Here is a 13,737-nt window from a genome sequence, read left to right as displayed (position 1 = left end):
TCTGCTCAGCGGGGAGGGTGCTTGTCCCTCTCCCTCTGCCTGCTGCTCCCCCTGCTTGTGCTCCCTCTCTGTCAAATAAATAAATAAAATCTTAAAACTTCGAAAAGAAGGAGAACTCTGGGAGATGGGCATAAAGGAGGGCAGGTGATGTGATGAGCACCGGGTGTCATACGCAACTGAAGAATCAAAGAACACTACGTCAAAAACTAACGACGTACTACAGTTGGCTAACTGAATTCAAATTTAAAAAAAAAAAGAAGGAAAACTGAAAAGTATAACGAGGAAAAATAACTGAAAGGCTAAGACCCAGACTAGTGAGCAAGCTGTTTGGGATTCTAGAGGCAGTGTGGTTAATTGTGCTAGTGAAGCAACAAGAAGACCTGGTCTAAGGGGGTAAAAGATCACTGAATTTTCTAATTAAAAAATTCTGGGGGCACCTGGGGTGACTCAGTCGGTTAAGCATCTGACTCCTGGTTTTGGCTCAGGTCGTGACCTCAGGGATGTGAGATCAGCTGTGTGGGCTCCTGCTCAGCAAAGTCGGCTTAAGATTCTTTCCCCCTCCCTCTTTGCTCCTCTCCCCCCAACCTGCATGCTCTCTCTCTCTCAAATAAATAAAATTTTTTTTGATTGTATTTATTTGAGAGAGAGAGACAGCCTAAGTGGGCGGGGGTGGGGGGGGAGAGGATAGGGCAGAGGGCGAGGAGGAGCAGACTCCCTGCTGAGCAGAGAACCCAACATGGGGTTTGATCCCAGAGCTCTGGGATCATGACCTGAGCCAAAGACAGATGCTTAACCGACTGAGGCACCCCTCAAATAAATAAAATCTTAAAATAAATATAAAATAATTCTTAAAGGGTGCCTTCAGTGGCTCAATTAAGCATCTGACTATTGTTCAGGTCTTGATCTCAGGGTCTTGAGTTAAGCTCCATGTTGGGCATGAAGCCTAATAAGAAAAGAAAGAAAGAAAGAAAGAAAGAAAGAAAGAAAGGTAATTTTTAAGACATCTATTTCAGAGAAATAGTGCTAAGAAGTCAGTGGAAGACACAATAGAAAGTAACAAATGCCTAGAGCTAGAATGAAGGACACTTATATGACAAAACTACAGACTCAGAACTTCTACTTACCATTTATAGACCAGAGTGGAGTACCAATACTGAGAAAAAAATTCAGATGCATGGTCAATCTCTGAAGACTCCAAAATCCTGACCAAACCTTTTCAATTAATTGGCTAGATTTGATATTTTCTACCTAAGTTTTATTATACAAAATTCAGTCTTAGGGGTACCTGGGTGGCTCAGTGAGTTAAGCCTCTGTCTTTGGCTCAGGTCATGACCTCAGGGAACTGGGATCGAGCCCCACATCCGGCTCTCTGCTCAGCAGGGAATCTGCTTCCCTCTCTCTCTGCCTACCTCTCTGCCTATTTGTGATCTCTGTCTTATCAAATAAATAAATAAATAAAATTTAAAAAAAAAAAGGTTCAAAATTCAGTCTTAAATTGAAGTTGTCTGAATTAAGTTGAGAATACAGATTCCTGGATTCTATAGCTCATGTTTAACATCAAATAAATAAATAAATAAAATTTAAAAAAAAAAAGGTTCAAAATTCAGTCTTAAATTGAAGTTGTCTGAATTAAGTTGAGAATACAGATTCCTGGATTCTATAGCTCATGTTTAACTTTTCAGGTTTAAATTTTTTAATTTTTATTTTTAGTCTTTTTAAAGAGTTATTTATTTGACAAAGAGAGAGAGAGAGAGCATATGCACAAGCAGGGGAGCAGAAGAGGGAGAGGGAGAAACAGACTCTCCACTGAATCAAATAAATAAATAAATAAAATTTAAAAAAAAAAAGGTTCAAAATTCAGTCTTAAATTGAAGTTGTCTGAATTAAGTTGAGAATACAGATTCCTGGATTCTATAGCTCATGTTTAACTTTTCAGGTTTAAATTTTTTAATTTTTATTTTTAGTCTTTTTAAAGAGTTATTTATTTGACAAAGAGAGAGAGAGAGAGCATATGCACAAGCAGGGGAGCAGAAGAGGGAGAGGGAGAAACAGACTCTCCACTGAGCTGGGAGCCCAAAGCAGAGCTCGATCCCAAGATCCTGGGACCATGACCTGAGCTGAAGGCAGATGCTCAACTGACTGGGCCACCCAGGCCCCCTCAGGTTTAAAATTTTTAAAAACCGCTTCATACACGATCACCTAATGTTCATCTATACTTCTTTCTGGAGTCAAAAGTGAGGCCTTCTATCCTTCAAAGTCCTGGATACAATATTCCAATTTTAACACCATTAGCTTCCATTTGATAGTTGGTACTTTTAGTTCTAATTCCAGTATCAGGATCCACAGCAAGGGGATGAGAACACCTATTTCTCTAGCATTTTTTAAGATCACTGAATATGGAGCCTAACGCTATCCTCAACTTATCCCCTCTTTCCTTACTTACTATATGAAGCTACCACATCGTCCTAGGTACATGTCAACGGGATTATTTTTTTAATTTTTAAACTTTATTTATTCTTTTTATTATTATTATTTTTTAAAATAGCTCCAGGCTCAATATGGAGTCCAATGTGGGGCTTCAACTCATGACCCTCAGATCAAGACCTGTGGTGAGATCAAGAGTTGGAAACTTAACTGACTGAACCACCCAGGTGCCCCTCAATGGGATTATTTTTGGTATTTTATATTCCTTCTTCTTCTTCTCAATTTTCTACAGTAGTTTTCTTTTCTTTTCTTTTTTTTTTTAAAAGATTTTATTTATTTATTTGACAGAGAGAGATCACAAGTAGGCAGAGAGGCAGGCAGAGAGAGAGGAAGGGAAGCAGGCTTCCCGCTGAGCAGCGAGCCCGATGCGGGACTCGATCCCAGGACCCTGGGATCATGACCTGAGCCGAAGGCAGCGGCTTAATCCACTGAGCCACCCAGGCGCCCCAGTAGTTTTATTTTCAACAGCATTTTTAAACCAAGGTGTTTTATTTCTGACTTTATTTTGACATTTAATCTAAATCTATGTTTGTCTCTCACATGCAATCCATTTTCTCCAATGTTTCCCTAAAATTTCAGAATTTGTGTAATTCTCTCTTTTTTAAAAGATTTTATTTATTTATTTGACAGACAGAGATCATAGGCAGGCAGAGAGGCAGGCAGAGAGAGGGAGGGGGAAGCAGGCTCCCTGCTGAGCACAGAGCCTGACAGGGGGCTTGATCCCAGAACCCTGAGATCCCAGGACCTGAGCCAAAGGCAGAGGCTTAACCCACTGAGCCACCCAGGCGCCCCCTTGTGTAATTTTTACATGGTATGTATCTATAATCCGTCTTAACTGAGCAACTCATACAAGACACAGCCTCAGTTGCTGACAGCACCAGAAATGCTGTAGTAACTCCCAGACAGCATCCATGGCAGGGCCAACGAGAGCAAGCGTGTAAAGAAGCCACGCAGCCTCTGCAGAAGAAGAGGACGGGCTGTAAGGTCCACAACAGCAGCAAGCACAGGCAGTCAGAAGGAATGTGCGAAGGAAGAGCAGAGAACTTTTCTCTGTAGCTTTGGCTGCAAATTAAGTGTCAACCACCTTATAAATGGAAACTGAAAAAGTGGGGCAAGAGAAGAAAGGCAGAAGAGTTAGGGCAAGACAAAATAATCATTATTTCCTTCCCACTGCCTGAGCCAAAAACCCAGGAGTCATTCTCGACTCCTTCCTTCCTGTCTTTCAGACCTCACATCAAATCCATCAGCAAATCTCACAGACTCTACTTTTAAAATCTATCCAGAATCCAACTCATTTCCACCATGTCTGCAGATACTCCCCATTGCCTACAGGATAAAACCCAGTTCTTGCCATGGCTTATAAGGCAAAATCCTACATCATGTGACCTTACTTCCCATACCACCACTTCCGGGATCACATCTCTTACCCTACTCCCTCCTTCACTCTCCTATAACCAGAGCGGCCCCCTTTTTGCTGTTTTCCAAACCCATCTAGCACATTCTGTGTCAGGGCCATAGTATTTGCTATGTAATATCTTCCTTTGGAATGTTCTCCTTGCACGTATCCACATAACCCAGGAGTCTACTTCAGTGTCTACTTAAAATATCATCTTAGTACTTTATCGATCCTAAGAGACTACCCTCTGGTCACTATCTTTGTTTATTTTTTGCCTTAATATTTGCCACCTAACACGTTATGTATTTACTTATGCATCTGTTTAGTGACTGTCTTTCCCCACCTCTCGCCCACCTCAAGCAGAATTTAAGCCCCATGAGAACAAGGGCTTTTCGGTATTGTCGTTGCTCAGACATTCCTAGCTCCTGGAACAGGCAAGTCCTCGCTTCGTATTTGGTAATGAACAAATGAATGGAAGGACTATCAAAACAGGACTCAGAGAATACAACAAGGCCAACCAAGAGCACATACATTTTGCTTTGGCCAAGAAATGGGGTTTGGGACATTGAATAAGGAAAATGAGGATTCCAAACTCATGAAAATTTCATAGTGGCCTCAATGAGCAAACACAGACCACAGATAATATCCGAGCTCTTTGGAAACAGAACTGTGAGTCGGTTCTGGGAAAATGTGATAATGAAGTACAAAACATTCCAATAAAGGTGGGAGAACAGTTCCCCATTTGGACTAGGAAATACAAGTGTGGTAACAACGATTTTAAGGGAAGGCTTTGGTTAACCATCTGTCAGTTTTCTGTTTGTCTGTTTTATTTATTTATTTATCTATTTATTTATTTAGAACAGGAAGGTTTTAGCTGGAATAACAGTCAAAGACCATCTATGAATATAGTTCATAACTGATATGAACGCCATCCCATAGTTACAGACAGTATTTCAAGTGCAGAAACAAAGGCATAGTGGGAACGGAGGTAAATGCAAGCATAATAAAAACAAGGCAGGCATAGCAGTAAACTGCATCTATGAAAACCATCTAAGCATCTGGTCAAACGCAAGACTGGAACATTTGGTGTCACTTTAAAGGCCTAAAGCAAAAAATTAAATAACGAAGCTGATAACATCTATCCAAAGGCATACCAGAAAGGCACAAGCTTCAGAAAACGCTGGAGAAGATGAACAAAGACAGATATGCAGCCTGATAGTGGGGGGAAAAAAGTAAAGGAAAAGAGAGAATAAATGTGTAAATCACAGAGGCAGAACGGAAAGATAGTTCCTACTCAGGAAACAAGAGAGGGAAGGCCTGATTCAGGAAAATGGCTTTAATGCTGGAGGAAAGAAAAGAAGGTGAATAAAGAACATCTAGGGAAATTACGGAGGAATTAACTAAAGAAGGAAAATTTAAAGAAAACTTTTTAAAGATTTTATTTATTTATTTGTCAGAGAGAGAGAGCATGTGTGCCAGCACACAGGCAGCGGGTGTGGTAGGCAGAGGGAGAAGCAGGCTGAGCAAGGAGCCTGTCCCTACGGAGGAAAATTTAAACTAGAATGTCAGGTAAGCCATACTGTACAATGACAGGAGTAAAAGGGAGAAGAAAAAGGGAAGCTGTAAATGGTCAAGCAATTCTCAAAAAACGGCCCCCAAATACCCCCAAAATTAGCTAAGTAGGGATATGTCGTTTTTACACAAGATCCAGCATAAAGTTGCAGAGAAGTGATAAGAATCAACTGGATCAAACATCGGTCGGTTTTGTCAGTAAGGAACTCTACGGCCTTGAACAAGCCGCTCAACCTCTCCAGGACTTATTTTCTGTTTAAAAAGAAATGTACGTGTTTTGGGAGGAGTGGTCAGATAAAAAATGGGTGATCATTCTCAGTCTTTTTTCCCTCTAGCTTATAAAAGGAAAGACAGGAAAAGCTCATTCTTACAGAAAGATTCAGAAAAACAGGAGAACTTTCAGATACATGGAGTAATAGTTAACAACAGTTTAACACTGGGCTTTACCATTTAGAAAGCACTTTTACACGCATAATTATACGTACTGCTCACAGCAAGCCTGCGAGGCAGGAAAGGCGACTATGATTTAACACCAGTGGACAAGCGGAGTCACTGAGATGCAGCAGTATGAAGCAATAGGCTCAGGGACACAGAAGCAGCGGCCGACCCAGGATCCCTGCCAGATGGACCAGCAGCGCCCAGTCCACCAGCCTTCTCCGTTCAGATGCCGTCCTCCCAGGACTAAGGTCTTACAGCGTATTCCTGGGGCTTACTAGGTAACAGGTGGATGAAGAGTTTAAAACGTCCAAAAAACACAAACCCTTTTAATTTAAAATAGAATTCTTTAATAGTTCAAGAAGTGAGGTTATATGTGAACTACATGTATACTAATTCGCTATACAAAATGTTTTCCTACAATGTTGAACTTGGTTCAGTCACAACCTATGAAGACGGCTTTTTCAGTCCGCACATTTCTCTTAAACTGTAAAGCGCTACAGGAAACTTATTACTGCACTTGCAATGTTTTCGACCTTTTCACATACGGAATAATGGACTCTGATCTTTAAGACTGATAGACCTATTAAAACACTAAACCAGCTGCTCCCCTTCGTGCATGGTGGATGCCAAGAGTACAGAGAAAGTGGCAGAAGTGGACCGAGAAGGAAGTTATGTTTGGTTTTGTTTGTAACATCTAAAAGGCCTGTCACCACATCTCTACTACAATAGTGAGAATAAAGCCAACAGGATTTTCCTCATCCTATTCTTTGCTCTGAAACCATCGCCAGCCAGAGCTGACTAAGGGCGACACTAACGAAAAATCTTAGGAATATAATTTGCTTCTTCTTAGTCTCAACCCATTTTATCATTCCTTTTCTTGATGTACATTTGAACTGAACAGAGTTAAGTTTTGGATGAATTCCAAAAATATGTATATGATTCTGGCATTTCTACTCTAACAGGCACATCTTCCTTCACAGTAGCTGAGAAACTCCAACTGAATGGTTCAGCATTTTCCCATGATCCCCGCTCATCTGCATTCCTTTTCCTCCTCTCCCCAAGTGGAGCCTCCTATGATTTCTTAGAGCCCACATGACACTGCTCTTCAAAGATCAGCAGACCACGATTTCTTCCTACTGAACTCACTGCCGGCTGAAGGAAGGGTGTGAGAAAGGAAAAAGGATCTAAGGTCAGTTTAAGGGCAAAAGATGGGAAAATCCCGAAAAAAGGACCAGAGAAAGTGGAAGCTGCAGCTCAGTTACATGTGTCCTAGAGTGCATTACTTCATCCTTCCCCACAGTTCCTCTTTTAAAGGAGCTGGACAGACAGTGGGCCAGATAAGCATGTCTGAAGTAGAAACTTGGGGGAAATCAAAGTTTAACACTGAATGAGCCACAGCCAAGTATAAATCATTGATTATCAGGCCCTCACACACACAAAGACCACTCAGAATAGACAATATAAATAAAAAAGGATATTTGTTCTTGGTCAGAAAACTTCAGTTTAACTCTCGGTATGCGGCATGATTTCCCACAAGCGCATGATTTCCTGAGGCTCACCTTTCTAAACGATGAACAGGAAAAATATATCAACAATCTACCTATTTTACAGTGTTGTTGTGAAAATCTAAGTGAGAAAAACAGTACACATTTGGGGCAAGTAACTTTTTAAATTACTATAGTGGTGTAAAGAATGACAAAATTCTTAACTGAAGATCCTCTCTTCAATCCCATTAGTGCCCATATTCTGCCTCTCTTAAAAGTTACACAGAAATGAGCATGACTCAAATGGGTAACTATAAAGCGGCTTTTCAGACACTGAAATATACATCGGAAATAAACACTGCGTAGTCATCTACTAAAAAGTTTATAGAGGCCAACCATAAAGTAGTTATTCACACACAAGGCTAATGCTATCACCATCAATAAAATATAGCAAATTTTAGTCCCAGTTGTATGCTAAGTAATCCACAGCTCATCTACTATCCTACCTATATGCAGTATAGTAGAAAAAGCCTGGGGCTTGATACCTGAATCACCTAAATATGAATGCCATCGAGGTTAGTACAATTGGCTGTCCTTAGCCACGTCTGACCGGAAATATCCTCAAATGTAAATTAGCCAAACTACCACCGACACTTCAGAAGATTGATTATGGTGATCACGTCTGCACTGGGCCCACTCCAGTGCCTAGCCCACAGTGGTTGCTCAATATATGGTGGCCAACAACCCGACAGCCCTCCCATTCCCCCAAAGCAAGATCTTCGTTTTTTTTAGGAATACTAAAATTACATGATTGAACACAATTAACAAAAGCTCTCTCAAACAAATACAATGAAAGAGGTTCCCTAAAAACATTCATGGATTCTCAAGTTGTGTGCTGAAAATTAATGTAAGCCTAAGATCAGTCTAAGGAGTTTAAAATCTGCCCTTCTGGGACGCCTGGGTGGCTCAGTCAGTTAAGCGTCTGACTCTCGGTTTTGGCTCAGGTCCTAATCTCAGGGTCATGGTGAGATTCTCTCCCCCTCTCCCAATGCCTGGCTCCGCCCCACTGCCCTGCCCCTCCCCGCCCCCATGCAAGCTCTCTTTCTCTCTCTCAAATAAATAAATAAATCTCTTAAAAAAAAAAAAAAACCCGAAATAAAATAATACGCTAGAGTGATTTAGGACCTCAACTACTGTTCCCTTCAGGCACCAGGATGCCTGATGCAGAGGTGGCTATTTTCTAACAACCTCTAGGTGAGAAGCAACTGCTCTAAGATCTTGCCGGGCTAACTACTATCCCTTCCCTGAGGCCACACTGAAAACAGGGGGTCAGGAGAGGACTTAACTCGGAAAGCTAAATTAACCAAGGAAAGCAGATCAAGGAAGATTTAGGACATTAACTTCTTCGTAAATTAGCCTTAAGTTTATACCCCAACTAATGACCGGTCGGGATCTTCCCGCAGGCCGGTTTCCTTCCTGCTCTAGAGTTCATGACTATATTAAGATTTGATCCATGACAAAAGTTTTGTTTTTTTATATAAATGAAATTCTTATTGCAGACTGAGACTGAGGTCTAATCAGGCTTCCTTTTCCTCCTCTAGCTTAATATTAAGCGGCTGTTCACTTTTTTGAAACTACACATGAAGACATGTGCCTTCATCCAGTAATGAGGCGGCAATATATAAATTAGAGTTTACACTGTATTTTTCCCCACAAGATTTTAATGTTTAGAACTTTCCTCACTGCCTTATGCTCGGCCTTCAGGCAGCCTGAAAGTCACCCATGATGCTGGCAAAACAGATGCCCTGACAACACACAAAAGAACCAGTGGGCAGAGTCCGTGTGTGTGCACAAACACACACGTGACGGTCTCCTAAGACAAGCTCTTAAAACTCAAACTATCAGACACAGATTGATGGTGGAGGAGGGTGGAGCAGGGCGGCCTGGGGAGGAGCTGGATACAAAGAAAAGATTAAGACCTGGGAAGCAACATGAAAAAGAACTGCGAGAGAGAGCATTAAGGAGGGAAGTCTCGGTTTTACCATAGAGAGGAGGGAAGAGGAATTAGACTAGGTACCAGCAGAAGAATGGGGGGGGGGGGGCTACAAGAGTAAAGAGAAAACAAAGAGATTCCACCAAATTGAGATTTTAGAACGAGCCCTCCCTCCTGCTCCAATTCCGTGGGTTTTTTTTTTTCCTAGCAGGAAGCTACAACACACTTCTGTTTCAACAGAAGGATTATATTAAGAAAGCGAATAAAGGAAACCTATGCTAAAAATGTAACCCACCTACACTGCAAGGTCTAAAAACGGAAATACTTCTTTCCCCGTTTTGTGGGGGGTTTCAAAACAGTAGGGATAGGGAAGGGGAAGGAGACAGGAGAAGGGAGGGGAGCAGCCAAGCTCTTCCTGAATACACGAGTCTTTTGACCAAGTACTGATTTCAAATTTACCTTTTCGCGGTCAGGCCGGCATCTCCTTAAACCAAACACAGCATTCCACTCTGTAAACCAGAACCTGATGAGCGGCTCCGGCACCACAGGGAGAATTTAGGGGTGTAGGCAAACACTGGGCAGATGCAGAACCAGCGCTGGCTTTGGGAACTACTCTACTACCCGCAACGGGAGGCTAAAACTCCAGTAAGGTTTGAACCGACAGTGCACTGGAAAAGCAAAAACAGCAAAAAACAGCAAAGTGAAAGGGCGGGCCTAAGGTCAGCCACAAAACCATGCCATCAGACAGAGACGTTTGTAAAGGGGCAGTACGCGGAAAACAGTGGGCAAGAGAGAAAGGATATAAGCACCTATCTCCGGACTGGAACCGTTTTCCCGATGGGGTCTACATACACAAGAAGGGAATTACTTTCTACAGAGAAACCACGCTCCTGTCGCGGGGCCGGGGGCGGCCCGCGCAGTTACGGGACGCCCAGCGCACCCCCCAGCGCTCACTTACTTTCGTCCGGCCGTTGATTTTGTAGTTGCCCAGCTTCCCGTTACAGTGGCGGATCAGGTCGTCCATGCTGCTCATGAGCAGCCCGATGGTTTCGCAGCCCGGCTCCTTGCCCTCGATCCAGGTGATCTTATCGCCTCGGATGTCCTTGGACGAGTCGCTCTTCTGGCTGACCAGCTGGCCGTCCGTGAACTTGCCGGTGTCGTGCAGGGCGCGCACCTCGTCGCCGATCTGCTGCCCGGTCTCCTTGCCCAGGAAGTCGTCCACCACACAGATGCCGTGCTTGTTCATGCACGGCACGATGTACTCCAGCGCCAGCTTCAGCGCCGGCAGCGGCTTCGTCTGCCCGTTGGGCCGCAGGCCGCCGCCGTGGCTCAGCCCCTCGCCCGGCGTGTGGCTGGGCGGGTACAGGTTCGTCTTCTCCGGGTCCTCCTCCTTCGCGGGCTCCGCCTCGACCGCCGCCGCCTGGCTCTGGCCGCCGGCAGCCGCGCGAGGCGGGGACGCGGCCGCAGCGGGGTCGGCCGCGGGCTTGGCCTTTGCCATGGCCGAGTCCCCGGCGGCCCGCGGGCCCGCCTTTTCGGCGGCGCTGTCCCGGCGCGGCGCTGCCTTCCTGGCCTCCCTGGCCCCGGCCCCGCCGGCCCTGGGCGGCGGCGCGGAGGCGGCGGGCGCGGGGCCGGGGTGCCGGTGCTGGCCCGCTCCGTGGCCGGGGGCGCCCTCGCCGCCCTGGCACACGAGCTTGTGCTTCTTCCAGTCCTGGCGCTGGTGCTCCTTGCTGCAGTAGAAGGAGCTGCGGCAGCGGCTGCAGCGCAGCAGGTTCTCCATCTTCCCGCACAGCTCGCAGTACTGCCGGTCTCGCTCGCTCGGGCTCGGCCCGCCGGGCCCGCCGCTGTCATTAGCCATGGCGGCGGCGGCGGAGGCGGTAGCCGAGCAGGAGAGGTGGCGGCCGGAGGGCCTCGCCCGGGGACGGGGAGCGGGCGGAGCGACAGAGGCCGTCACTGCGCCATGCACCCGCCACTCCCCGCCTGAGGGAGGCCGGCGCCCCGCGCCCTCGGCCCGGCCGCTTCCTCGTCTTCGGGTCCGGCCGCGCAGCGCCGGCGGCCGCCTCAGCGCCTCATCACTGCCGCGAGCTGGGGCACCGCGGCCTGCGCGGCGGACAGAGACCTCCGCTCGGACACGCGGGGCCCGGCGCGCGAGACCGGCCGCCGCCGCCGCCGCCTTAACGTCCGCGGTCGCCCGGCTGGGCCTGTGGAGGAGCGCAGGGCGTGCGGGCGCCACTCGCTCTGCGCGCTCTGCACGTACACCACGGCCCCGCCACGACCCGGGCGGGCGGCGCGCGAGGGCGGAGGGGGCCGAGGGGAGGGCCGAGGGGAGGGCCGAGGGGGCGGCGGCCGCGCACACGCGCTCGGGCGCGGGCGGCGCCGGGGCCGCCTCCGCTCGCCGGCACTCGGCGGGGCTGGGCCTGGGAGCCGGGTCCCGGCAGCCTGCGCCCCCCCCCCACCCCGCCCCTGTGCGCGCTCCGCCCGGGGCGGGCCCGGGACACGGAGGCCGGCGCGCTGCCACCGCCCGCCGCTGCCTGCGCGGGGACGCCGAGGGGCAGGCCCGCGAGAGCGGAAGGGCGGGGCCGCCGGGCCGCAGGGTGGCCCGGCGCGGCGGACCGTGCCTACACCTGCTGGGGAGAGCGCGGGGGCGGGAGCTGCGCGGAGCGGGGCCCGGAATATGGCAGCAGTCGGTTTAGGACCCGCCAGGTGGGTTCTCGGCGCGCCCCAGCCTGCGCTGCAAGGTGGTTCTCGCCGTCCCGGTCTTGCATAGGAGGAAACGGAAATTCAGAGAAGTAAAGTAACTCGCCCGGGGTCACGCAGGACTGGGACTGGATCCAGGAATTAGGCTCTGTCAGATTCCAAGGCTGCTTTTTCCATGACACCAACACGGCCTCTATTTCGAGGCCTGAAGTGGTTAAAAACAAAAAATAAGTCTCGCTGCAGCGTTCATCCTAGCCCCCATGCCCCGTGTGAGGCACATTTACAGGTACTGAAATTTTACTTTATTTTTTTTTTTAAAGCCATTTCTAAGCCTTACGAGATGTTGCCGAGCGTCAAATCCTCTGAAGAAATTTTTGGCTGCCAAGTTCAAATTAATCAGTGGTCGTTCCAATATCCACATTCAGGCACTTAAATTCAAACTGATGGAATTTCACCCGAGAATTGGGATTTTGGCGGTCAACGAGCATGAACGACTTCTTAAATGTAAAAAATCTCGTGTTAGAATCCGTGCACGCCCGATGAACCTATTTTTGTTTTGTAAGACATACAAATCTTATCAGAAATAAAGCCAAAGATTTCTTTCCACTTTGCCACTTAAGAATAAAAAGCTGCAATTTAGATTTTCACAATTTTTATTGAACGCCTGCTACTGGGAAAATGCTGTGCTAGGCTTGCGCATCATCCGAACAGATTGACAGTAACATCAGTCCTGGAGATGAAAGCCTCTCAGACTGACAACAGAGCAGTTGAAAGGTCAAAGGCAGGAGAATACGAGGAATGATTGTAAATTACTTTGTAGAATTCTGTTTTTTAACTGGCCTGAGTCAAAAACATCACAGCTCTCGCACCAACTATACAGAACTTAGAAGTGTCCCTAAATTCTTCTATGTAACTAAACAGTCTCCCGGCGATCCAGTCGTCTGTCCTGGTGACTGAGGACAGTAATTCCAATTAGCTTGGACTTTGGGAGACTGAGGTAAATGTTATACTCACAGCTTCAAATTCCAAACCAAACTAAAAGTCCAACTTTCTGGAAAGAATCAACACCCGAATCCATCTCAATTGTGTATCCAGCTTTCCCAGAGCTTAATTAAATGCAGTGAAATATTGTTTCAGATACTGCTAATTAGGCTTTTTCAACAAATGCCTTAGAAGCACACTACGTTCCACACTGTGCTTGGCACACAAATGAACTAGTTCTACTATGTACACTCGACAGGTATATGGTCCAGTGCACGGGGCAGACACGTAAACTAATAATGATAACCTAGAATTTGGACTGTTTCATAAGGGAGGGGTGGGTAGAAGGGGATCGGAACAAAGAGAAAGCAATTGCTAGGTCTGCCTTGTGCACTAAGCAAGATTCCAAGCAAATTAGTTAAGAAGTTCTTAAAAATGTAAAGAAGCTGTTCAATGACTTAAAATAGCAAACTTTTAAAACATTTTTGATATACGTAAATTATATGAACTATAATTCCAATACATGTAAAAGAGAATACTTCATAGGCCTCCTTTTGCTAGAGTAATTATAAATGATTCTTAACTATCCTCAAGGGCAGGAACTTTACTGAAGAACACTCATTCCACAAACGTGATTCTTCTAAATTTAGTTATTTGTAGGTACTAAAAGTAGCCCAACAATTTTGTTTAAAATT

The 13,737-nt window shown here is 46.2% G+C and overlaps 1 protein-coding gene across 3 annotated transcripts in view; it reads right to left on the bottom strand.

Moving 5' to 3' along the window:
* Positions 1 to 11,294, bottom strand: part of LOC111160510 (egl-9 family hypoxia inducible factor 1) — a 61,214-nt gene extending 49,920 nt beyond the window's left edge. For all 3 annotated transcript variants that reach the window (XM_022523657.1, XM_022523658.1, XM_022523656.1), the window contains exon 1: positions 10,326 to 11,294. In XM_022523657.1, coding sequence (XP_022379365.1) covers positions 10,326 to 11,222 — 897 coding nt within the window. In that variant the 5' untranslated portion in view covers positions 11,223 to 11,294. The remainder of the gene's footprint in view (positions 1 to 10,325) is intronic.
* Between the last annotated feature and the right edge of the window lie 2,443 nt (positions 11,295 to 13,737).

The sequence above is a fragment of the Enhydra lutris genome, unplaced genomic scaffold (assembly GCF_002288905.1).
Source record: "Enhydra lutris kenyoni isolate GAN:26980312 unplaced genomic scaffold, ASM228890v2 scaffoldscaffold76, whole genome shotgun sequence".
NCBI lineage: Eukaryota > Metazoa > Chordata > Mammalia > Carnivora > Mustelidae > Enhydra > Enhydra lutris.
Note: the sequence above shows the minus strand (reverse complement) of the source record. Positions and strands in the feature narration are given on the sequence as shown.